We start from the raw sequence: 26,765 nt of genomic DNA, 5'->3' as shown, positions 1-26,765 counted from the left end.
GGACAGCATAGTGACTGGGGGACTTTACATTGAACTCAGTGCTGCACTGTTGCAGCAGAAAGCCAAAACTATTCTGACCTCAGCTGGCACCTACCCACACAGAGAGCATTTGGACCAGACATAGCCAGAGGAGAAGCACCAATCCCAGTTATCAGAACTTGAATTTCTCAGCAGGCCATGCCACTGTGGGCTAAAGTGCTCTGGAGTCCTAAGTGAATTTAAAAGACAGTCTAGGTTACAAGGACTGCAATTCTTAGGCAAGCCCTGATGCTGTCCTGGGCTTAGAGCTGGTGAACTGGGGCAACATGTGACCTAAGCTAGACACCAGACAGGATGGCTGAGGAAGTGCTTATGCCGTGCCTCTCCCAACCCCAAGCAGTGTAGCTCACACCAATGCAGATGACTCCTTCCTTCTGCTTGAGGAGAGTAGGGAGAAGAGAAAAGGCAGCTTTGTCTTGCATCTTGGATACTAGCTCAGCCACAGCAGGGCAGGGCAACATGCAGGGTTGTGAGGCCCCCATTTCAGGCCTTAGCTCCTAGATGACATACGTAGACATACCCTGGGCTGGAAGAGAACCCGTTGCCTTAAAGGGAAGGACACAATTCTGGCAAGATTCATCACCTGCTGACCAAAGAGCCCTTAGACCCTGAATAACTAATAGTGATATCCAGGTAGTATGCTATGGGTGTTAGGTGAGACTCTGATATGTGCTGGCTTTGGGTAGCATCTCAGCCACAGTGGGGTAGAGAACCAAGTGGGACCTTGGGGCCCCCAAGTCCAGGCCTAGGCCCTTCGACAGTATTTCTGGACCTGCCATGGGCCAGAGGGGCGCCCACTGCCCTGAAGGGCGAGTCCCAGGCCTGGCAGTATTCACCACAAGCTGACTGAGGAGTGCTTGAGCCTTAAGTGAACATTGGTGGTGGCCTGGCAGAACTCCCCATGGGCCAGTGGTGGCAGCAGCAGGAGAGGCTCTTCCACTTGTGGAAAGAGGAGGGAAGGGTGGGAAGGATTTTGTCTTGTGGTTTGGGTTCAAGCTTAGCTGCGGTAGAATAGAACACCAAACCTAGAGAAAGATACCAATATTCAAGTCCGAAGTTTTAGAACACCAAGCAAATTTAACCCAAAGAAGACTACCTCAAGGCATTTAATAATCAAACTTCCAAGGTAAAAAATAAAGGAGCCTAAAAGTGGCAAGAGAAAAGAAACAAATAGCACACAATGGAGCTTCAACATGTCTGACTGCAGGCTTTTCAGGGGGAACCTTACAGACCAGGATAGTGGCATGACATATTTAAAGTGCTGAAAGAAAACACTTAGTATATCTCATGAAAATATCCTTCAAACATGAACTAGCAAGAGAGATTTTTCCAGACAAACAAAAGCTGAGAGATTTCATCAACACCAGACCTATCCTACAGGAGATGCCAAACATAGTTTTCAAATCTGAAAGAACAGGATGAGCAATAAGAAATCATCTGAAAGCACAGAACTCACTGGTAATAATAAGCACACAGAAAAATAGACTATTATAATACTGTAATTGTGGTATGTAAACTACTCATGTTTTAAGTAGAAAAACTATGAGCCCATCAAAAATAATAAATACAACTACTTTTCAAGATAAAAACAGTACAAAAAGATAGAAACAAAAAAAGTAAAAGGCAGGAGGATGAATTCAAAGTGTAGATTTTTAATTAGTTTTATTTTTGCTTGTTTATGCAATCAGTGTTGTCTTCAGTTTAAAATCATGGGTTATAAGATATTCAAGCTTCATGGCAATCTAAAATAAAAACTATATACAACAGATACACAAAAAATGAAAAGCAAGAAATTAAAACATACCACCAGAGAAAATCACCTTCACTAAAAGGAAGACAGGAAGGAAGGAAAGGAAGAGAAGACCACAAAACAACCAGAAAACATAAAACAAAATGGCAGAAGTAACTCCTTAGTTATCAATAATAATATTGAATGTAAATGGACTAACTAATCAAAAGACATAGCATGGATGAATGGATTTTTTTTTTTTTTTTTTTTTTTTTTAGGAAAAGCAAGACCCAATGGTCTGTTGCCTTCAAGAAACACACTTTACCTATAAAGTCACACATAGACTGAAAATAAAAGGATAAAAAAAGTATATATTCCATGCCAATGGAAACAAAAAATTACCAGGAGTAGCTATGCTTATATCAGGCAAAATAGACTTCAAGACAAAAACTGTGAGAAGACACAAAGAAAGTCATTATATCATGATACAAGGGCCAATTCAGCAAGAGAATATGACAATTATAATTTATATGCAAGAAGCACCGGAGTGCCCAGATATATAAAGCAAAAAATATTACAGCTAAAGAGAGAAATAGACGTCAATACAATAATAGCTGGAGACTTAACCACTTCACTTTTGGCACTGGACAGATGTCCCAGACAGAAAACTAGCAAAGAAACATCAAAGTTATGCTGTAGACCAAATGAACATAATAAATATTTACAGAACATTTCATCCAACAGCTGCAGAATGCGAATTCTTCTCAGCATATGGATAATCCTCAAGGATAGACTATATGTTAGGTCACAAAACAAGGTTTAAAACATTTTTTTAAAAGGAAATAATATCAAGCATCTTCTCTGACCACAGTGGAATAAAACTAGAAATTAATAACAAGAATTTTGGAAACTGTACAAACACATAGGAATAAAGCAGTGTGCTCCTGAATGACCAGGGGGTCAATGAAAAAATTAAGAGGAAATTGAAAATTTCTGTAAACAAATGATAATGGAAACATAGTATACCAAAACATATGGGATCTAGTGAAAACAGTGCTAAGGGGAAATTTATAGATATAACTGCCTACACCAAAAAAACCTAATTATGCACCTTAAGGAACTAGAAAAGCAAGAGTAAGCCAAACCCAAAATCAGTAGAGAAAAGAAATAATAAACATCAGAGCAGAAACAAAAAAATTGCAATGAAGAAAACAATAAAGATTAATGATATGAAAAGTTGGTTTTTGAAAAAATAAAATTGATAAACATTTAGCTAGACTACCTAAGACGTAAAGAGAGAAGACCCAAATGAGTAAAATCAGAAATGAAAGAGGAGACATTACAAATAATTCTGTGGAAATTCTAAGGATCAATAGTGGCTACTATAAGCAACTGTATGCCAATAAATAGGAGAATCTAGAGGAAATGCTTACATTCCTAGATACACACAAAGTACCAAGATTGAACCATGAAACAATCAAAAACCTGAACAGACCAACAAGTAACAAGATAGAATGCATAATAAAAAGTCTCCCAGGACCCAATGGCTTCACTGCTAAATTCTAGCCAACATTTACAAAAGAATTAATGCCAATCCTACTCAAACTATTCTGAAAAATATAGGAAGAGAGAATACTTCCAAACCTATTCTATGAGGTCAGTATTACCTTGATACCAAAACTAGACAAAGACACGTCAAAAAAAGAAAACTTTAGGTCAATATCCCTGATGAATATTGAGGCAAAAATTCTCAACAAAATACTAGCAAACTGAATTCAACAATGCATTAAAAACATCATTCATCATGATCAAGTGGAATTTATCCCTGGGATGTAAGGGTGGTTCAACATAAACATATCAGTTTGATGCATCATATAAAGAGAATGAAGGACAAAAATAATATGATCTTTTCAATTGATGCTGAAAAAGCGTTTAATAAAATTCAACATCACTTCCTGATGAAAACCCTCAAAAAACTGGCTATTGAAGGAACATACCTCAATGTAATAAAAGCCATAAAAGGCAGACTCACAGCTAGTATCTTACTGAATAGGGAAAAACTGAAAGCCTTTCATCTAAAATCTGGAACACATCAAGGATGCTCACTTTCACCACTGTTAGTCAACATAGTGCTGGAAGTTCTAGCTACAGCAGTCTGATGAGAGAAAGAAATAAAGGGCATCCAAATTGGAAAGGAAGAAGTCATATTTTCCTTGATGATTTTTTCTTTTTTTTGAGACAGAGTCTCACTCTGTTGACCAGGCTGGAGTGCAGTGGCGCGATCTTGGCTCACTGCAACTTCTGCCACCTGGGTTCAAGCGATTCATCTGCCTCAGCCTCGCGAGTAGCTAGGACTACAGACGCACACCACCATGCCCAGCTAATTTTTTAATTTTTTTTGTATTTTTAGTAGAGATGGGGTGTCACCATGTTAGCCAGGCTGATCTTGAACTCTTGACCTCGTGATTTGCCCGCCTCAGGCTTCCAAAGTGCTGGAATTACATGCGTGAGCCACCACACCTGGCCAATATGATCTCATAGCTGGGAAAACATAAAGACTCCTCCAAAAAAAAAAAAAAAAAAAAAAAACTATTAGAGCTGATAAACAAGTTACAGGATACAAAATTAACATACAAAAATCAGTGGCATTTATATATGCCAAAGGTGGACAATCTGAAAAAGAAATCAAGAAAGTAGTCCCATTTACAATAGTCTCAAATAAAATTAAATACCTAAGAATTAATTTAGCCAAAGAAGCCACAGGTCTCTGCAATGAAAAGTATAAAATATTGTTGAAAGAAATTGAAGGGGACACAGAAAAAGGAATATTTCATGTTCATGGATTTGAAGAATCAATATTGTTAAAATGTTCATACTACCCAAAGCAATCTACATATTTAATGCAATCACTAACAAAATGCCAATGAGATTCCTCACAGAAATAATAAAAACAATCCTAATTTTTTTTGTCTCCTGCCCATCCCCACAGTTCTACAATTTTTGTGGAGCCACAAAAAAAACTCAGAATAGCCAAAGCTATCTTGAGCAAAAAGAACAAAACTGATGGAATCACATACCTGGTTTCAAATTAGAATTCAGACCTTTAGTAACCAAAACAGTACGGTACTGGCGGAAAAACAGACACATAGACCAATGGAACAGAATGGAGAGCCCAGAAACAAATTCATAAATCTACAGTAAACTCATTTTAGAGAAAAATGCCAAGAACATACATTGGGAAAAAGACAGTCTCTTCAGCAAATGGTGCTGGGACAACTGGATATTCATATACAGAAGAATGAAACTAGACCCCTATCTCTCACCATATACAAAAATCAAATCAAAATGGATTAAAGACTTAAATCTAAGACCTCAAACTATGAAGCTGCTACAAGGAAACATTGGAGAAAACTCTCCAGGAATTTGGACTGGGCAAAAATTTGTTGAATAATACCCCTCAAGCATAGGCAAACAAAGCAAAAGTGGACAAATGGGATCACATCCAGTTAAAAAGCTTCCACACAACAAAGGAAACAATCAACAACATGAAAAGACAACCCAGAGCATGGGAGAAAATATCTACAAACTACCCATCCGATGAAGGATTAATAACCGGAATACATAAAGAGATCATACAACTCCATTAGAAAATCTCTAATAACCTGAATTTAAAATAGGCAAAAGATCTGAAGAGATGTTTCACAAAAGAAGACATATGAATGGCAAATAGGCATTTGAAAAGGTGCTCACCATCACTGATCATCAGAGACATGCAAATCAAAACAACAATGAGATATCATCTCACTTCAGTTAAAATGGCTTTTATTCAAATAACAGGCAACAACTGCTGTCAAAGATGTAGAGAAAAGGAAGCTATCATACACTGTTGGTGGGAAAGTAAGTTAGTACAACCACTATGGAGAACAGTTTGCAGCTTCCTTAAAAAACTAAAACTAGAGTTACCATATCATCCAGCAATTCCGTTGCTGGTATATACCCTAAAGAAAGGAAATCAAGATATCAAAGAGATATCTGCACTCCCATGTTTGTTGCAGCACTGTTCGCAATAGCCATGATTTGGAAGCCTAAGTGTCCAGCAAGAGATGAGTGGATAAAGAAAATGTGGTATCTGGGGGTGGTGCCAAGGTGGCCAAATAGGAACAGCTCCAGCCTGCAGCTCCCAGCATGAGTGACACAGAAGACAGGTGATTTCTGCATTTCCAACTGAACCTCCGCTGCTGATACACAGGCAAACAGGGTCTGGAGTGGACCTCAAGCAAACTCCAACAGACCTGCAGCTGAGGGGCCTAACTGTTAGAAGGAAAACTAACAAACGGAAAGGACATCCACACCAAAACCCCATCTGTACATCACCATCACCAAAGACCAAAGGTAGATAAAACCACAAAGATGGGGAAAAAGTAGTGCAGAAAAGCTGAAAATTCTAAATATTAGAGCGCCTCTCCCCCTCCAAAGGAACGCAGCTCCTCTCCAGCAACAGAACAAAGCTAGATGGAGAATGACTGATGAGTTGAGAGAAGAAGGCTTCAGAGGATCAAACTTCTCTGAGCGAAAGGAGGAAGTACAAACCCAGCACAAAGAAACTAAAAACCTTGAAAAAAGATTAGACTCTTGGCTAACTAGAATAACCAGTGTAGAGAAGTCCTTAAACGACCTGATGGAGCTGAAAACCATGGCATGAGAACTACGTGACGAATGCACAAGCTTCAGTAGCCGATTCTATCAACTGGAACAAAGGGTATCAGTGATTGAAGATCAAATGAATGAAATGAAGTGAGAAGAGAAGTTTAGAGAAAAAAGAGCAAAAAGAAACTAACAGAGCCTCCAAGAAATATGGGACTATGTGAAAAGACCAAATCTATATCTGATTGGTGTACACGAAAGTGATGGGGAGAATGGAACAAAGTTGGAAAACACTCTGCAGGATATTATCCGGAGAACTTCACCAACCTAGCAAGGCAGGCCAACATTCAAATTCAGGAAATACAAAGAATGCCACAAAGATACTCCTCGAGAAGAGCAACTCCAAGACATATAATTGTCAGATTCACCAAAGTTGAAATGAAGGAAAACATGTCAAGGGCAGCCAGAGAGAAAGGTCAGGTTACCCACAAAGAGAATCACATCAGACTAACAGCGGATCTCTTGGCAGAAACTCTACAAGCCAGAAGAGAGTGGGGGCCAATATTCAACTTTCTTAAAGAAAAGAATTTTCAACCCAGAATTTCATATCCAGACAAACTAAGTTTCATAATTGAAGGAGAAATAAAATCCTTTGCAGACAAGCAAATGCTGAGAGATTTTGTCACCACCAGGCCTGCCCTACAAGAGCTCCTGAAGGAAGCACTAAACATGGAAAGGAATAACTGGTACCAGCCACTGCAAAAACATGCCAAAATGTAAAGACCATCGATGCTAGGAAGACACTGCATCAACTGATGAGCAGAATAACCAGCTAACATCATAATGACAGGATCAAGTTCACACATAACAATATTAACCTTAAATGTAAATGGACTAAATGCTCCAATTAAAAGACACAGACTGGCAAATTGGATAAAGAGTCAAGACCCTTCAGTGTGCTGTATTCAGGAGACCCATCACACGTTCAGAGACACACATAGGCTCAAAATAAAAGGATGGAGGAAGATCGACCAAGCAAGTGGAAAACAAAAAAAAGCAGGGGTTGCAGTCATAGTCTCTGATAAAACAGACTTTAAACCAACAAAGATCAAAAGAGACAAAGAAGGCCATTACATAATGGTAAAGGGATCAATGCAACAAGAAGAGCTAACTATCCTAAATATATAAGCACCCAATACAGGAGCACCCAGATTCATAAAGCAAGTCCTTAGAGACTTAGACTCCCATACAATAATAATGGGAGACTTTAACACCCCACTGTCAACATTAGACAGATCAATGAGACAGTTAACAAGGATATCCAGGAATTGAACTCAACTCTGCACCAAGGGGACCTAATAGACATCTACAGATCTCTCCACCCCAAATCAACAGAACATACATTCTTCTCAGCACTACATCACACTTATTCCAAAATTGACCACATACTTGGAAGTAAAGCACTCCTCAGCAAATGTAAAAGAAGAGAAATTATAACATACTGTCTTTCAACCACAGTGCAATCAAACTAGAACTCAGGATGAAGAAACTCAATCAGAACCGCTAAACTACATGAAAACTGAACAACCTGCTCCTGAATGACTACTGGGTACATAACAAAATGAAGGCAGAAATAAAGATGTTCTTTGAAACCAATGAGAACAAAGATACAACATACCAGAATCTCTGGGACATATTTAAAGCAGAATGGAGAGGGAAATTTATAGCACTAAATGCCCACAAGAGAAAGCAGGAAAGAGCTAAAATTGACACCCTAACATCACAATTAAAAGAACGAGAGAATAAAGAGAAAACACATTCGAAAGCTAGCAGAAGGCAAGAAATAACTAAGATCAGAGCAGAACTGAAGGAGATAGAGACAAAAAACCCTTCAAAAAAATCAATGAATCCAGGAGCTGGTTTTTTGAAAAGATCAACAAAATCGATAGACTGTTAGCAAGACTAATAAAGAAGAAAAGAGAGAAGAATCAAATAGATGCAATAAAAAGTGATAAAGGGGATATCATCACCAATCCCACAGAAATACAAACTACCATCAGAATACTATAAACACCTCTACACAAATAAACTAGAAAACCTAGAAGAAATGGATAAATTCCTGGACACATACGCTCTCCCAAGACTAAAGCAGGAAGAAGTTGAATCCCTGAATAGACCAATAGCAGGCTCTGAAATTGAGACAATAATTAATAGCCTATTAACCAAACAAAGTCCAGGACCAGCTGGATTCACAGCTGAATTCTACCAGAGGTACAGGGAGGAGCTGGTACTATTCCTTCTGAAACTATTCCAATCAATAGAAAAAGAGAGAATCCTCCCTAACTCATTTTATGAGGCCAACATCATCCTGATACCAAAGCCTGGCAGAGAGACAACAAAAAAAGAGAATTTTAGACCAATATCCCTGATGAACATCGATGCAAAAATCCTCAATAAAATACTGGCACACCAAATACAGCAGCACATCGAAAAGCTTATCCACCTTGGTCAAGTGGGCTTCACCCCTGGGATGCAAGGCTGGTTCAACATACGGAAATCAGTAAACATAATCCATCATATAAACAGAACCAAAGACAAAAACCACATGATTATCTCAATAGATGCAGAAAAGGCCTTTGACAAAATTCAACAGCCCTTCATGCTAAAAACTCTCAATAAATTTGGTATTGATGGAACATATCTCAAAATAATTAAAACTATTTATGACAAACCCACAGCCAATAGCATACTGAATGGGCAAAACCTAGAAGCATTCCCCTTGAAAACTGGCACAAGACAGGGATGCCCTCTCTCACCACTCCTATTCAACATAGTGTTGGAAGTTCTGGCCATGGCAATCAGGCAAGAGAAAGAAATAAAGGGTTTTCAATTAGGGAAAGAGGAAGTCAAATTGTCCCTGTTTGCAGGTGACGTGACTGTATATTTAGAAAACCCCATCATCTTAGCCCAAAATCTCCTTAAGCTGATAAGCAACTTGAGCAAAGTCTCAGGATACAAAATCAATGTGCAAAACCCACAAACATTCGTATACACCAATAACAGACAAACAGAGAGCCAAATCATGAATGAACTTCCACTCACAATTGCTTTAAAGAGAATAAAATACCTAGGAATCCAATTTACAAGGGATGTGAAGGACCTCTTCAAGGAGAACTACAAACCACTGCTCAATAAAATAAAAGAGGACACAAACAAATGGAAGAACATTCCATGCTCATGGATAGGAAGAATCAATATCATGAAAATGGCCATACTGCCCAAGGTAATTTATAGATTCAATGCCATCCCCATTAAGCTACCAATGACTTTCTTCACAGAATTATAAAAAACTACTTTAAAGTTCGTATGGAACCAAAAAAGAGCCCGCATTGCCAAGACAATCCTAAGCCAAAGAACAAAGCTGGAGGCATCACGCTACCTGACTTCAAGCTATACTACAAGGTTATAGTAACCAAAACAGCATGGTACTGGTAGCAAAACAGAGGTATAGACCAATGGAACAGAACAGAGCCCTCAGAAATAATACCACACATCTACAACCATCTGATCTTTGACAAACCTGACAAAAACAAGAAATGGGAAAAGGATTCCCTATTTAATAAATGGTGCTGGGAAAACTGGCTAGCCATAAGTAGAAAGCTGAAACTGGACCCCTTCCTTATACCTTATACAAAAATTAATTCAAGATGGCTTAGAGACTTAAATGTTAGACCTAAAACCTAAAAACCCTAGAAGAACACCTAGGCAATACCATTCAGGACATAGGCATGGGCAAGGACTTCATGTCTAAAACACCAAAAGCAACGGCAAGAAAAGCCAAAATTGACAAATGGGATCCACTTAAACTAAGAGCTTCTGCACAGCAAAAGAAACTACCATCAGAGTGAACAGGTAACCTACAGAATGGGAGAAAATTTTTGCAATCTACTCATCTGACAAAAGGCTAGTATCCAGAACCTACAAAGAACTCAAACAAATTTACAAGAAAAAAACAACCCCCTCAAAAAGTGGGCAAAGAATATGAGCAGACACTTCTGAAAAAGAAGACATTCATACAGCCAACAGACACATGAAAAAATGCTCATCATCACTTGTCATCAGAGAAATGCAAATCAAAACCACAATGAGATACCATCTGACACCAGTTAGAATGGCAATCATTAAAAAGTCAGGAAACAACAGGTGCTGGTGAGGATGTGGAGAAATAGGAACACTTTTATACTGTTGGTGGGACTGTAAACTAGTTCAACCATTGTGGAAGACAGTGTGGCGATTCCTCAAGGATGTAGAACTAGAAATACCATTTGACTCAGCCATCCCATTACTGGATATATACCCAAAGGATTATAAATCATGCTGCTATAAAGACACATGCACATGTATGTTTACTGCAACACTATTCACAATAGCAAAGACTTGGAATCAACCCAAATGTCCATCAATGACAGACTGGATTAAGAAAATGTGGTGCATATACACCATGGAATATTATGCAGCCATAAAAAAGGATGAGTTCATGTCCTTTGTAGGGATATGGATGCAGCTGGAAACCATCATTCTCAGCAAACTATTACAAGAACAGAAAATCAAACTCCACGTGTTCTCACTCATAGATGGGAGTTGAACAATGAGAACACTTGGACCCAGGAAGGGGAACATCACACACCGGGGCCTGTTGTGGGGTGGGGGTAAGGGGGAGGGATAGCATTAGGAGATATACCTAATGTAAATGATAAATTAATGGGTGCAGCACTCCAATATGGCACATGTATACATATGTAACAAACCTGCACATTGTACACATGTACCCTAGAACATAAAGTATAATAAAAAAAAAATTAATTTAAAAAACCAAAGAAAATGTGGTATCTGTACACAATGGAGTACTATTCAGCCATAATAGATTACGAGATTCTGTCATTTGCAACAATATTGATGGAACCGGAAGTCATTATATTAAGTGAACTATGCCAGGCACAGAAAGACAAACTTTGCATGTTCCCACTTAACTTGTGTGAGCTAAAAAGTTAAACATTGAATTCATGGAGAAAGAGAGTAGAAGGATGGTTATCAAAAGCTGGGAATGGTAGTCGTGGGGTAGGAGGTAAGTGGGAATGTTTAGTGAGTACAAAAAATAGTAAGAACAAATAATATCTGGTATTTGTCAATAATAATTTAATTGCACATTTAAAAATAACCACAGCAGGGCCAGGTGTGGTGGCTTACACTTCTAATCCCATCACTTTGGTAGGCCAAGGCAGGCAGATCACTTGAGCCAAGGAATTTGAGACCAACCTGAGCAACATGGCAAAAACCTATCTCCACTAAAATTACAAAAATTGGCCAGGCATGGTGGCACGTGCCTGTAGTCCCAGCTATTTGGGAGGCTGAGGTGGGAGGATCATTTGAGCCCAGGAAGTTGAGGCTGCAGTGAGCCAATATCTTGCCACTACACTCCAGCCTGGGTGACAGAGTGAGACTCTGTCTCAAAAACAAACAAAAAACCGAAAGTGTATAATTGGATTGTTTAAAACATGCAGGATAAATGTTTGGGGGATGGATACCCCATTTAACATGTGATTATTAGGCATTGTATACCTCTATCAAAATATCTCATGTATACCGTAAGTATATACACCTACTTCTGTGTACCCACAAATATTTTTTAAAAACTGAGGCCACTGAAATTTTAAGTAACCTCATAACCGATGTATCTAGCTAATGAACACTTTCCAGTGCTCTTCTCAACTGTCCATGTCCTCACATACTTCACAACTAAGAGTAAGTGTTCAAGACTGAACTCGAGCTTCATTTTCTTTACAGAAACATCTGTGACTGCAGTATGTCAGCACTCTCTCTCAACTCTAGGTGTTAGCATTTTATATTATATTTTATTTATTTTAAATAGTTATTTCTCTGAGATGTCTTTTCTATTGCTTTATGTTATTATTATTGAAAAATTAGTTAAATTTTCACCTATGTATATCTTTTCCCCTGAGCTAGATTACTAACTCCTTGGAGTTAGTATTTTACAATATAATACTTTTTTCTGTTTTCCACAGTACCTAACACAATGCTGTGTATATTAAAAAGTACTTTAGTTCTTATTAACTAAAGAATGATGCTGTATCCTCAATGTGTCTGAACAGACAGCTTCTTCTTTATATATGTGAATGTGTATTAACTCTTTTAACTAACATAACCAGACATTGTTCTCTGAAAACTGTAATAAAAAAGAAATAGGGGAATGCTATTCAGCCTTAGAGGGGAAAAAAATGGGAAATCCTGTCATTTGTAACAACATGGATAAACCTGGAGCACTTACATCAAATATGCTAGGAACAGAAAGACAAATACCACATTATCTCAGTTATAATGGATCTTAAAAAAAGCAAACTCATAGAAGCAGAGAGTAGAATGATGCCTACAGGGGTGGGGCTGGTGGGCAGTGGGGATTGGGGAAGATGTTGGTCAAAGGATAAAAAACTTTAGGAGGAATACGTTTAAGGTATCTATTGTACAAATTGATGACTACAGGTAATAGCAACATATTATATACTTGAACATTGCTAAGAGAGTAGATTGTGTAGTGTTCTCTTTACCAAAAAAAGTGTGTGAGGTAGTATATGTTAATTGGTTTTATTTACCCATTCCATAATATATACATTTTCTTGAAACATGTTGTGTACCATAAATATATACATTTTTGTCAATTGAAAAAAGAAATAGGAAAACGAGATTGCTGCTCAGTTTTTCTAGATTATTGAAGTTTAACTTCAGGGTTTAGTAAGGTTTTTTTGGCTCACATTTGAAGTAGATACTTAATAAAACTTAATTTGCAGTATCATTCACTTTCAACATAACTAATATATTCAATACCTGTCCTTTCAGATTGAGCAGTTTAATGCTGAAGAGGAAGCATTTGGTTGGCTACCATCTGTATATCCTCAACGTAAAAAAATCCAAGATGGCTTGAACCCTTATCTTCGTCTTTACGAAACTGCTGTCGAATTTAGCAGCAAATATAGAACATGGACTGAAGGGCCATATCACAAAGTGAATCCAGACCAAGTAGAAGCAGATATTGGAAATTACTGGAGAGGATTATATAAACTGGAAAAAACCTTTCATGATTCTCCATATGCATTGGCAATGACAAAAAAAGTAAGATCAAAGGTGGAAGATTTCAAGCAGCACATTCCTCTCATTCAAGTGATCTGTAATCCTGGTTTGCGCCCCAGGCACTGGGAGGCCATGTCTGCCGTTGTTGGTTACCCTTTGCAGCCATCAGATGACTCCATGGTCTTCTCCTTTTTAGACATGAATCTGGAACCATATCTAGACAGATTTGAAGGTATTAGCGAAGCAGCTAGCAAAGAATATTCTCTTGAAAAAGCGATGGAGAAGATGATTACTGAATGGGATGCAGTGGAATTTGTCATCCATTCTTATAGAGAAACTGGGACATTTATTTTGGCATCAGTTGATGACATTCAGATGTTGTTGGATGACCATATTGTTAAAACACAAACTATGCGAGGATCTCCTTTCATTAAGCCTTATGAAAAACAAATGAGGTAAAGTGACATTTATATGGCAATGTTTATGCTCTGTTACCAAAATCACTTGTATTTAATGTAAAGCTCCTTTGAGAATTATTTCACACTTAATATCTCATGCTTAATATTTTATTTCTTTTGAGAATTGATTCTGCATTTCATACTTAGCATTTAATACTAAATATTTAAGATCTTTAAATATTTAAAGATATAATCAATGGCTTCATTGCTATTGGAAGATTGCTCATTCTTTGCTATCATCTTAATGGTTTATTAACTTCTATATTCATAACAAAGACAGTGGACAGTCAATATCCAGATATTTGTTTTTATTGCCTACAATATGATCTTATTTTTTAACTCTCAAAAAATAATTTTGTATCTGTGAACTGAAGATAATTTTATTTTTAAAATATATTAGCTTGTCATAGAGGATTGCTGAATATCTATTGTAATTTCTACTCATATGCATGAAGGATGGCAAATAAGTGAAAAAGAATGAAACTATAATTTTAGTTTGGGAGTTTTAAGCATCATACACAGCCAATTAAAGTAAGCCTAGCTGTCAATGTTTCCAGTTTTCGTAATTTACATTAAGCAGGCTATATATTACCTTTAAAAAACAGAGTCCATCAAAATCAGACTACTGTCTTCAGTGGATTTTCATGGCAAGGGAATGCTAACAGCTTGGTAGTATCTGCCTCTGGTGACTTAGGTGTTGTCATACACTTGGGCATGTTCTGACTGGCCTTGGCTCATCCTCTGGTCATTCTGCCTCCTGCCAGCTTGCTCCAGAATGCACATTAAGACAAGAATTTTTGAACTACTCTGAAAGTGATACATCTAGATTCCATTTTAAGGGACTATGCATAATATCATTACCTGCTTGGAAATTTTCTGAATCAGACAAAAATTAGATAGAAAAAGAGGAAGAACAACAAAAGAAAACAGAAGCATTTGGGTTTTTTTGTGCAAAGAAGTTAAACAAATTCACTGATAAGCATTGAAATAAAAATATTTTAGAAAGACATCTGAAAATCCCTGGTTAGTTGGCAAACTCATTAACATTTGTTTGTTTTAAAGATCTAAAATCACAGAACACTGCTTAAATGATGAGTAATATGTTAATGTACGTAAGACTACGCCACATCTAAGTTCTGTTGCCATTTAATTAAATTAATTAATTAATTTGAGATGGAGTCTTGCTCTGTTGCCCAGGCTGGAGTGCAGTGGCGCGATCTCAGCTCCCTGCAACCTCTGCCTCCTGGATTCAAGCAAAGTTCTGTTGCTATTAATAAATCATTCTTCCTTATGACTATGTTATCTCTGATAGCAGAGTAATTACAAATGTCTGAGTTCAAATCTTGGCTCTATCGTTTATTTTCTGGCTAAACTTGAGCCTGGCAGTTGCCTCTATGTGCCTTAGTCTCTCCATTGATAAACAGATGTTACGATGACCCTACCTCATAGAGTTGACATGATGATGGAGTAAACACATAGAGACCTCAGAACTGTGCTTGTAAAATTATTAGTTTATGGAGTAATTATATTTATTCTTGAGGAAATTAAATCATTATGTGTATTCTCTATATTTAGAAACGAACTGATAACCTATTGTAAATTTAAATATTCCACCTTCTCATAAATGCTACACTATTTTGGAGTATGTAGATTTTTCTATAAAATGCCAGTTACATTTTATAAATTGAAATACAGTTGACCCTTGAACAATTTAGGGTTTTAGGGGTGCTGAATCCCCACGCAGTTGAAAATCTGCATATAACTTTTGACTCTTCAAAACCGTAACTACAAATAGCCTACTGTTAACCAGAAACCTTACAAATAACATAATGCATACTTTGAATGTTACATGTATTATATACTATATTCTTATAATAAAGTAAGCTGGAGAAAAGGAAATGTTGTTAAGAAAATCATGAGAAAAATATATTTACTATTCATTAAGTGGCAGTGGGTCATCATGAAGATCTTCATCCTCGTCTTCATGTTGAGTATACTGAGGGAGGAGGAGGAGAAAGAGGAGGGATTGGTCTTGTTGTCTCAGGGATGGCAGAAGCAGAAGAGGTGGAGAGGGTGGAAGCGGAGACAGGAGAATCAGGCAAAGTCCATGTAACCTTTATTGAAAAAAATCCATGTAAAAGTGGACCTACACAGTTGAAACCTGTGTTGTTGAAGGGTCAACTATATTTTAGAAATAAAGGCTTTATTCTAGAAATAAGGGGCCCAAATTAAGGGGGAAAAAAGAGCATTGAAGGAAAGAAGTATTGGATGTAACTATCTTTCCTCAGAAGCTCGGAGTATTCTTGATTGGGAATACCTTTACTGGCAATAAAATCTCATTTTTCAATTTGTACTCTCTAGTCATGGAACTAGATAGCAGAAAGGTTTATTTCTATGATGTATACAGAAACCAGCCCAACAGTAGATAAGTATATCTTAACATGTATATCTGTATAAGCATAAATGTTATATTATTATCTTTAAACATATTTTGTAGAACAAATCTAGTGATTTATCTTTAAATGCAACTAGATGAATGGAAATTGGAATATTATATACATTATATACAAGGTTATATACAGTTGTATAACATTATATACAAGATTGACAGTCTAGTTGTGGTTTTGAATTTTGTCATTTGAAACATTTGCTTGGTTTCCTGTCAATAAGAGCCACTGTGTTTTGCTTCTCAGAGAATGGGAGGGCAAGCTCCTACTGCTTCAGGAGATTCTGGATGAATGGCTGAAGGTCCAAGCCACGTGGCTGTATCTGGAGCCCATTTTCAGTTCTCCAGACATTATGTCTCAGATGCCTGAGGAAGGCAGACGATTTACAGCTGTGGATAAGACATGGAGAGATATAATGAGAACTGTCATGCAGGTAGGTGAAAAAATCTCCAAAAATGCCATAATTTGGTTGAAGTGACATGATTTGTGTTTTCAGAAATCTGTATAAACCATTATTGTTTCCAATAAGCCATTATCTGTTTCACATGTACTTTGTCTTTTCAGCTATTATTTTAGAATGCCAGGAGCAGAAAATGTTGCAAGCAAAAGTAGATATTTTGTCCTGATTACTCCTTGAAGTCCAAATTGAAATTTGCATTGTTTAACAACTTTTGGTTCTATTATTGATTCTTATCTGATACTCTGGTAGGAAGACACTGTACGAGGTACTTGCTGACTGTCTATTCTGTGGCTGTCTTGTTATGGAATACAACACACTGAAACTCACTGTGGTGCACACATGTCAGTATGCCAACGACTCAACACATTTTTCTGGTAGGGACCTAAAAACAGATGAGTTGCAAAGATAAATATATCTAAAAAGTTCAATAAATGCAAATAAGATACAGTAAAGAAAGAAAAATACACAAATACTGTGGAGGAGAACTTACAATTTAAACTAAAGAGAGAATTTAATAAAAACGGTAACACTAAAAAAAAGTACCTTTTGTGTTCAATTCAGAGGACTTTTTTTTTTTTTTTTTGAGATGGAGTCTCGCCCTGTCACCCAGGCTGGAGTGCAGTGGTGCAATCTAGGCTTACTGCAACCTTTGCCTCCCAGGCTCAGGTGATTCTCCTGCCTCAGTAACTGAGATTACAGTCATGTGCCACCATGCCCAGCTAATTTTTGTATTTTTGGTAGAGACGGGGTTTTACCATGTTGGCCAGGCTGGTCTTGATCTCTTGACCTCAAGTGATCCACCCATCTCGGCCTTCCAAAGTGCTGGGATTACAGGCATGAGCCACTGTGGCTGGCAGAATACATTTATTTACTGCCTCAGAAGCATGGTTGTGTGTCATTAAATATTAAAATAGAAAAAAGTTAGTTATTAAATCATATCATTAAATGAATATAAACTTCTGCATTGGTATTTTGATAAAATATAATACTATAAGGTAGGATAAGTATTATCTTAAAAATGTCCTACCCTGAAATAGAAATATGCATATCTTTATTGTTATTTAAACTTTAAGAGCTGTTACTATAATCCAAAATGTTGATAATACTGTATTGACGTCAACTATATGATTTGATATGAAAATATTCAGAAAGATGGACATGGTTTTATTTATTTAATCTTTACCTCGTTTATATAATAGTACCTGAAATAAATCTTTTTATAAACCAAACCTTTGTAAAATTAATCACACTGGAATTAATTCCATATTTAAAGAACCCATTAGTAAGTTGCTTTGTAACACAATCATCTCTAATTAATTTATGTCAGAAATTCAGTCTTTTATATATAGTTTCCTTATGGCAGTGCAAAATCCTCATAATATGGATATATTTTCGTTAGGAAGGTGATGAAGGAGAATTTTTTTATTGTTTAAAAAAGCAAAAAGTAGTAGAGACGGGGGGCACCCAAGATGGCCAAATAGGAACAGCTCAAGCCTCCAGCTCCCAGCATGAGCAACACAGAAGACAGGTGATTTGTGCATTTTCAACTGAGATAGCAGGTTCATCTCACTGGGGCATGTTGGACAGTCGGTACTGGTCAGCAGGTGCAGCCCGACCAGCGAGAGCTGAAACAGGGTGAGGCATCGCCTCACCTGGGAAGCTCAAGGGGCAAGGGAATTCTTTTCCCTAGCCAAGGGAAACTGAGCCACACAATACCTGGAAAATTGGGTGACTGCCACCCTAATACTGCACTTTACCGAGGGTCTTAGCAAATGGCACACCAGGAGATTTAATCCCACACCTGGCCTGGAGGGTACCACGCCCACGGAGCCTGCTTCCTTGAGAGCACAGCAGTCTGAGCTCTAACTGCAAGGCAGCAGCAAGGCTGCGTAAGGGATGCACTAAACATTGAAAGGAATAACTGGTACCAGCCACTGCAAAAACATGCCAAAATGTAAAGACCATCGATGCTAGGAAGAAACTGCATCAACTAACGAGCAGAATAACCAGCTAACATCATAACGACAGGATCAAGTTCACACATAACAATATTAACCTTAAATGTAAATGGGCTAAATGCTCCAATTAAAAGACACAGACTGGCAAATTGGATAAAGAGTCAGACCCATCAGTGTGCTGTATTCAGGAGACCCATCTCACATGCAGAGACACATATAGGCTCAAAATAAAGGGATGGAGGAAGATCTACCAAGCAAATGGAGAACAAAAAAAAGCAGGGTTGCAATCGTAGTCTCTGATAAAACAGACTTTAAACCAACAAAGATCAAAAGAGACAAGGCCATTACATAATGGTAAAGGGATCAATTCATCAAGAAGAACTAACTATCCTAAATATATATGCACCCAATACAGGAGCACCCAGATTCATAAAGCAGGTCCTTAGAGACTTACAAAGAGACTTAGACTCCCATGCAATAATAATGGGAGACTTTAACACCCCACTGTTAACATTAGACAGATCAATGAGACAGAAAGTTAACAAGGATATCCAGAAATTGAACTCAACTCTGCACCAAGGGGACCTAATAGACTTCTACAGAACTCTCCACCCCAAATCAACAGAATATACATTCTTCTCAGCACCGTATCACACTTATTCCAAAATTGAGCACATAGTTGGAGGTAAAGCACTCCTCAGCAAATGTAAAAAAACAGAAATTATAACAAACTGTCTCTCAGACCACAGTGCAATCAAACTAGAACTCAGGACTAAGAAACTCAATCAAAACTGCTCAACTGCTTGGAAACTGACCAGCCTGCTCCTGAATGGCTACTGGGTACATAACAAAATGAAGGCAGAAATAAAGATGTTCTTTGAAACCAATGAGAACAAAGATACAACATACCAGAATCTCTGGGACACATTTAAAGCAATGTGTAGAGGGAAATTTATAGCACTACATGCCCACAAGAGAAAGCAGGAAAGAGCTAAAGTTGACACCCTAATATCACAATTAAAAGAACTAGAGAAGCAAGAGCAAATACATTCAAAAGTTAGCAGAAGGCAAGAAATAACTAAGATCAGAGCAGAACTGAAGGAGATAGAGACACAAAAAACCCTTCAAAAAATCAATGAATCCAGGAGCTGGTTTTTTGAAAAGATCAACAAAATTGGTAGACTTTTAGCAAGACTAATAAGAAAAGAGAGAAGAATCAAATAGATGCAATAAAAAATGATAAAGGGGATATCACCACCAATCCCACAGAAATACAAACTACCATGAGAGAATACTATAAACACCTCTATGAAAATAAACTAGAAAACCTAGAAGAAATGGATAATTTCCTGGACACTTACAGACTCCCAAGACTAAGCCAGGAAGAAGTTGAATCCCTGAATAGACCAATAGCAGGCTCTGAAATTGGGGCAATAATTAATAGCCTACCAACCAAATAAAGTCCAGGACCAGAAGACAGATTCACAGCCGAATTCTACCAGAGGTACAAGGAGGAGCTAGTACCATTCCTTCTACTATTCCAATCAATAGAAAAAGAGGGAATCCTCCCTAACTCATTTTATGAGGCCAACATCATCCTGATACCAAAGCTTGGCAGAGATACAACAAAAAAAGAGAATTTTAGACCAATATCCCCGATGAACATCGATGCAAAAATCTTCAATAAAATACTGGCAAAATGAATCCAGCAGCACATCTAAAAGCTTATCCACCATGATCAAGTGGGCTTCACCCCTGGGATGCAAGGCTGGTTCAACATATGGAAATCAGTAAACATAATCCATCATATAAACAGAACCAAAGACAAAAATCACATGATTATCTCAATAGATGCAGAAAAGGCCTTTGACAAAATTCAACAGCCCTTCATGCTAAAAACTCTCAATAAATTTGGTATTGATGGAACATATCTCAAAATAATAAGAGCTATTTATGACAAACCCATAGCCAATAGCATACTGAATGGGCAAAAACTGGAAGCATTCCCTTTGAAAACTGGCACGAGACAGGGATGCCCTCTCTCACCACTCCTATTCAATATAGTGTTGGAAGTTCTGGCTGGGGCAGTCAGGCAAGAGAAAGAAATAAAGAGTATTCAGTTAGGAAAAGAAAAAGTCAAATTGTCCCTGTTTGCAGATGACATGATTGTATATTTAGAAAACCCCATTGTCTCAACCCAAGATCTCTGTAAGCTGACAAGAAACTTCAGCAAAGTCTCAGGATACAAAATCAATGTGCAAAAATCACAAGCATTCTTATACACCAGTAACAGACAAACAGAGAGCCAAATCATGAATGAACTCCCATTCACAATCGCTTCAAAGAGAATAAAATACCTAGGAATCCAACTTACAAGGGAAGTAAAGGACCTCTTCAAGGAGAACTACAAACCACTGCTCAGTGAAATAAAAGAGGACACAAACAAATGGAAGAACATACCATGCTCATGGATAGGAAGAATCAATATTGTGAAAATGGCCATACTGCTCAAGGTAATTTATAGATTCAATGCCATCCCCATTAAGCTACCAATGACTTTCTTCACAGAATTGGAAAAAACTGCTTTAAAGTTCATATGGAACCAAAAAAGACCCCACATTGCCAAGACAATCCTTAGCCAAAAAACAAAGCTGGAGGCATCACGCTACCTGACTTCAAACTATACTACAAGGCTACAGTAATGAAAACAGCATGGTACTGGTACCAAAACAGAGATATAGACCAATGGAACAGAACAGAGCCCTCAGAAATAATACCACACATCTACAACCATCTGATCTTTGACAAACCTGACAAAAACAAGAAAAGGGGAAAGGATTCCCTATTTAATAAATGGTACTGGGAAAATAAGTAGAAAGCTGAAACTGGATCCTTTCCTTACTCTTTATATGAAAATTAATTCCAGATGGATTAGAGACTTAAATGTTAGACCTAAAACCATAAAAACCCTAGAAGAAAACCTAGGTAATACCATTCAGGACACAGGGATGGGCAAGGACTTCATGTCTAAAACACCAAAAGCAATGGCAACAACCAAAATTGACAAATGGGATCTAATTAAACTAAAGAGCTTCTGCACAGCAAAAGAAAATACCATCAGAGTGAACAGGCAACCTACAGAATGGGAGAAAAATTTTTGCAATGTACTCATCTGGCAAAGGGCTATTATCCAGAACCTACAAAGAACTCAAACAAATTTACAAGAGAAAAACAACCCCATCAAAAAGTGGGCAAAGGATATGAACAGATACTTCTCAAAAGAAGACATTCATACAGCCAACAGACACATGAAAAAATGCTCATCATCACTTGTCATCAGAGAAATGCAAATCAAAACCACAATGGGATACCATCTGATACCAGTTAGAATGGCAATCATTAAAAAATCAGGAAACAACAGGTGCTGGAGAGGATGTGGAGAAATAGGAGCACTTTTACACTGTTGGTGGGACTGTAAACTAGTTCAACCATTGTGGAAAACAGTGTGGCAATTCCTCAAGGATCTAGAACTAGAAATACCATTTGACCCAGCCATCCCATTACTGGGTATACACCCAAAGGATTATAAATCATGCTGCTATAAAGACACATGCACACATATGTTTATTGCAGCACTATTCACAATAGCAAAGTCTTGGAATCAACCCAAACGTCCATCAATGACAGACTGGATTAAGAAAATGTGGCGCATATACACCATGGAATACTATGCAGCCATATAAAAGGATGAGTTCATGTCCTTTGTAGGGACATGGATGCAGCTGGAAACCATCATTCTCAGCAAACTATCTCAAGAACAGAAAACCAAACACCACATGTTCTCACTCATAGGTGGGAACTGAACAATGAGATCACTTGGACACAGGAAGGGGAACATCACACACCAGGGCCTATTGTGGGGAGAGGGTCGAGGGGAGGGATAGCATTAGGAGATATAGGTAATGTAAATGACGAGTTAATGGGTACAGCACACCAACATGGCACATGTATACATATGTAACAAACCTGTGTGTTGGCACGTGTACACTAAAACTTAAAGTATAATAATAATCAAAAAAGGGCAAAAAAAAAGCAAAAAGTAGATGCTTGTATTCTTTTAGTTAATATATTTAAGAAATTACATTCTGTTTTAATATGTAATCAAAATACTCTTCAAAATTCCATATTGTTAAGAAATTTTATAGATATCTCAGGTCCTTGAAAGGGCAGCTATGTTGGGCCTTGTAAATAATGGAGGCATATTTTTATCCTATAAAACCACTGGAAAAAAACAAAAACATTACTTACCCTCATTTCTTTTTTTTTTTTTTTTTTTGAGACAGAGTCTCGCTCTGTCACCCAGGCTGGAGTGCAGTGGCACGATCTCCACTCAATGCAAGCTCCGCCGCCTCCCAGGTTAACGCCATTCTCCTGCCTCAACCTCCCTAGAAGCTGGGACTACAGGCACCAGCCACCATGCCCGGCTAATTTTTTTGTATTTTCAGTAGAGGCGGGGTTTCACTGTGTTCGCCAGGATGGTCTCGATCTCCTGACATCGTGATCCGCCCACCTTGGCCTCCCAAAGTGCTGGGATTACAGGTGTGAGCCACCGCGCCCGGCCACTTACCCTCATTTCTAAATAAATAGGTATTTTCTGTTGGGGACGGGAGAGTAACACTTCATTTACTTTTGCTTAAGACTTGATTGTCTTTCTCGTCTGCTTTGCATTTTCTCTTTCTCCATATGTTAGTATTCAGGGAAACTTTGGCTCATGCTCTCCAAAGAGCTGAAAATAAACATATACCCATATTCTCTTAGGAAGTCTAATGAGATGATGTGTATAGTAGAGGCGACTGGATTAATTCCTTGGTACATAAGGTTATTGCCTTCATTCTTAGGAGTTCCTAATAAAGGTTCTTTTAAAAACCTCAGAGGCTAAAAATGGGACATAAATACTATTGTTAATGTAACTGGCTTACAGTGTAAACAAAGCTGCTGGGAAGTCCCAACTGGGTAGAGCCCACTGTGGTTCGGCATGGCCGCTGTAGCCAGACTGTCTCTGTAGATTCCTCCTCTCTGGGCAGGGCATCTCTGAAAGAAAGGCAGCAACCCCAGTCAGGAGCTTATAGATAAAACTCCCGTCTCCCTGGGACAGAGCACCCATGGGAAGGGGTGGCTGTGGGCACAGCTTCAGCAGACTTAAACTTTCCTGCCTGCTGGCTCTGAAGAGAGCAGTGGATCACCCAGCACAGCGTTTGAGCTCTGCTAAGGGACAGACTGCCTTCTCAAGTGGGCCCCTGACCCCTGTGCCTCCTCACTAGGAGATACCTCCCAACAGGCGTCAACAGACACCCCATACAGGAGAGCTCCATCTGGTTGGCATCTGGCAGGTGCCCCTCTGGGACGAAGCTTCCAGAGGAAGGAATAGGCAGCAATCTTTGCTGTTCTGCAGCCTCTGCTGGTGATACCCAGGCAAACAGAGTCTGGAGTTGAACTTCAGCAAACTCCAGCAGACCTGCAGCAGACGGCCCTGACTATTAGAAGGAAAACCAACAAACAGAAAGGAATAGCATCAACATCAACAAAAAGGGCATCCACACAAAAACCCTATCCGAAGGTCACCAGCATCAAAGATCAAAGGTCAAAGGCAGATAAACCCACGAATATGAGGAAAAACCAGTGCAAAAGGGCTGAAAATTCCAAAAACCAGAATGCCTCTTCTCCTCCAAAGGATTACAACTCCTTGCCAGCAAGGAAACAACACTGGACCGAGAATGAGTTTCACAAATTGACAGAAGTAGGCTTCAGAAGGTAGGTAATAAACTCCTCCAAGCTAAAGGAGCATGTTCTAACCCAATGCAAGGAAATTAAGAACCTTGAAAAAAGGTTAGACGAATTGCTAACTAGAATAACCAGTGTAGAGAAGAACATAAATGACCTGATGGAGCTAAAAACACAGCACAAGAACTTCGTGAAGCATACAGAAGTATCAATAGCCAAACTGATCAAGTGGAAGAAAGGATGTCAGAGACTGAAGAGCAACTTAATGAAATAAAGCGTGAAGACAAGATTAGAGAAAAAGAATGAAAAGGAGAGAACAAAGCCTTCAAGAAATATGGGACTACATGAAAAGACCAAACCTACACGTTTGATTGGTGTACCTGAAAGTGATGGGGAGAATGGAACCAAGTTGGAAAACAGTCTTCAGGATATTATCCAGGAGAACTTCCCCAACCTAGCAAGACAGGCCAACATTCAAATTCAGGAAATACAGAGAACACCACAAAGATACTCCTTGAGAAAAGCAGCCCCAAGACACATAATCGTCAGATTCATCATGGTGGAAATGAAGGAAAAAATGTTAAGGGCAGCCAGTGAGAAAGGTCAGGTTAACCGCAAAGGGAAGCCCCTTGAACTGACAGCAGATCTCTCTGCAGAAACCCTCCAAGCCAGAAGAGAGTAGGGACCAATATACAACATTCTTAAAGGAAAGAATTTTAAACCTAGAATTTTATATCCAGCCAAGCTAAGCTTCATAAGTGAAGGATAAATAAAATCCTTTACAGACAAGCAAATGGTGAGAGATTTTGTCACCACCAGGCCTGCCTTACTAGAGCTCCTGAAGGAAGCACTAAACGTGGAAAGAAACAACTAATATCAGCCACTGTAAAAACATACCAGATTGTAAAGATCATCGACACTACGAAGAAACTGCATCAACTAACGGGCCAAATAACCAGCTAGAATCGTAATGACAGGATCAAATTCACATATAACAATATTAACCTTAAATGTAAGCGGGCTAAATGCCCCAATTAAAAGAAACAGACTGGCACATTGGATAAAGACTCAACACCCACTGGTGTGGTATATTCAGGAGACCCATCTCATGTGCAAACACACACATAGGTTCAAAATAAAGGGATGGAGGAATATTTACCAAGCAAATGGAAAGAAAAAAAAAAGCAGAGGTTGCAATCCTAGTCTCTGATAAAACAGATTTAAACCAACAAAGATTGAAAGAGACAAAGAAGGGCATTACATAATGGTAAAGGGATAAATGCAACAAGAAGAGCTAACTATCCTAAATATATGTGTGCCCAATATAGGAGCACCCAGATTCATAAAGCAAGTTCTTAGAGACCTAAAAAGAGACTTGGACTCCCACACAATAATAGTGGGAGAGTTTAACACCCCACCATATTAGACAGATCAACAAGACAAAAAATTAACAAGGATATTCAGGACTTCAACCCAGCTCTGGACCAAGCAGACCTAATAGACATCTACAGAACTCTCAGCCCCAAATCAACAGAATATGCATTCTTCTCAGTACCACATCACACTTACTCTACATTTGACCACATAATTGGAAGTAAAACACTCCTCAGCAAATGCAAAAGAACAGAAATCATAACAGTCTCTCAGACCATGGTGCAATCAAATCAGAACTCAGGATTAAGAAACTCACTTACAACCACACAACTACATGGAAACTGAACAACCTGCTCCTGAATGACTACTGGGTAAATAATTAAGGCAGAAATAAAAGAGTTATTTGAAGCCAATGAGAACAAAGATACAACATACTAGAATCTCTGGGATACAGGTAAAGTAGTGTTTAGAGGGAAATTTATACCACTAAATGCCCACAGGAGAAAGTGGGAAAGATCTAAAATTGACACCCTAACATCACAATTTAAAGAACTAGAGAACCAAGAGCAAACAAATTCAAAAGCTAGCAGAAGACAAGAAATAACTTAGATCAGAGCAGAACTGAAGGAGATAGAGACACAAAAAATCCTTCAAAAAAATCAAAATGAATCCAGGAGCTGGTTTTGTGTGTGTGTGTGTTTGTTTTGTTTTGTTTTGTTTTGTTTTGTTTTT

General features: G+C 38.2%; 1 protein-coding gene across 1 annotated transcript in view; it reads left to right on the top strand.

The window, feature by feature from the left end:
• Positions 1-26,765, top strand: part of DNAH7 (dynein axonemal heavy chain 7) — a 330,767-nt gene that overhangs the window by 85,172 nt on the left and 218,830 nt on the right. Inside the window, exons 17-18 of the mRNA XM_007965701.3 lie at positions 13,325-14,010; positions 16,707-16,893. Of these exons, the coding sequence (XP_007963892.3) occupies positions 13,325-14,010; positions 16,707-16,893 (873 nt within the window). The remainder of the gene's footprint in view (positions 1-13,324; positions 14,011-16,706; positions 16,894-26,765) is intronic.

Source organism: Chlorocebus sabaeus, chromosome 10 (genome assembly GCF_047675955.1).
Source record: "Chlorocebus sabaeus isolate Y175 chromosome 10, mChlSab1.0.hap1, whole genome shotgun sequence".
Classification (NCBI taxonomy): Eukaryota; Metazoa; Chordata; class Mammalia; order Primates; family Cercopithecidae; genus Chlorocebus; species Chlorocebus sabaeus.
This window is presented reverse-complemented; position numbering and strand designations above follow the sequence as displayed.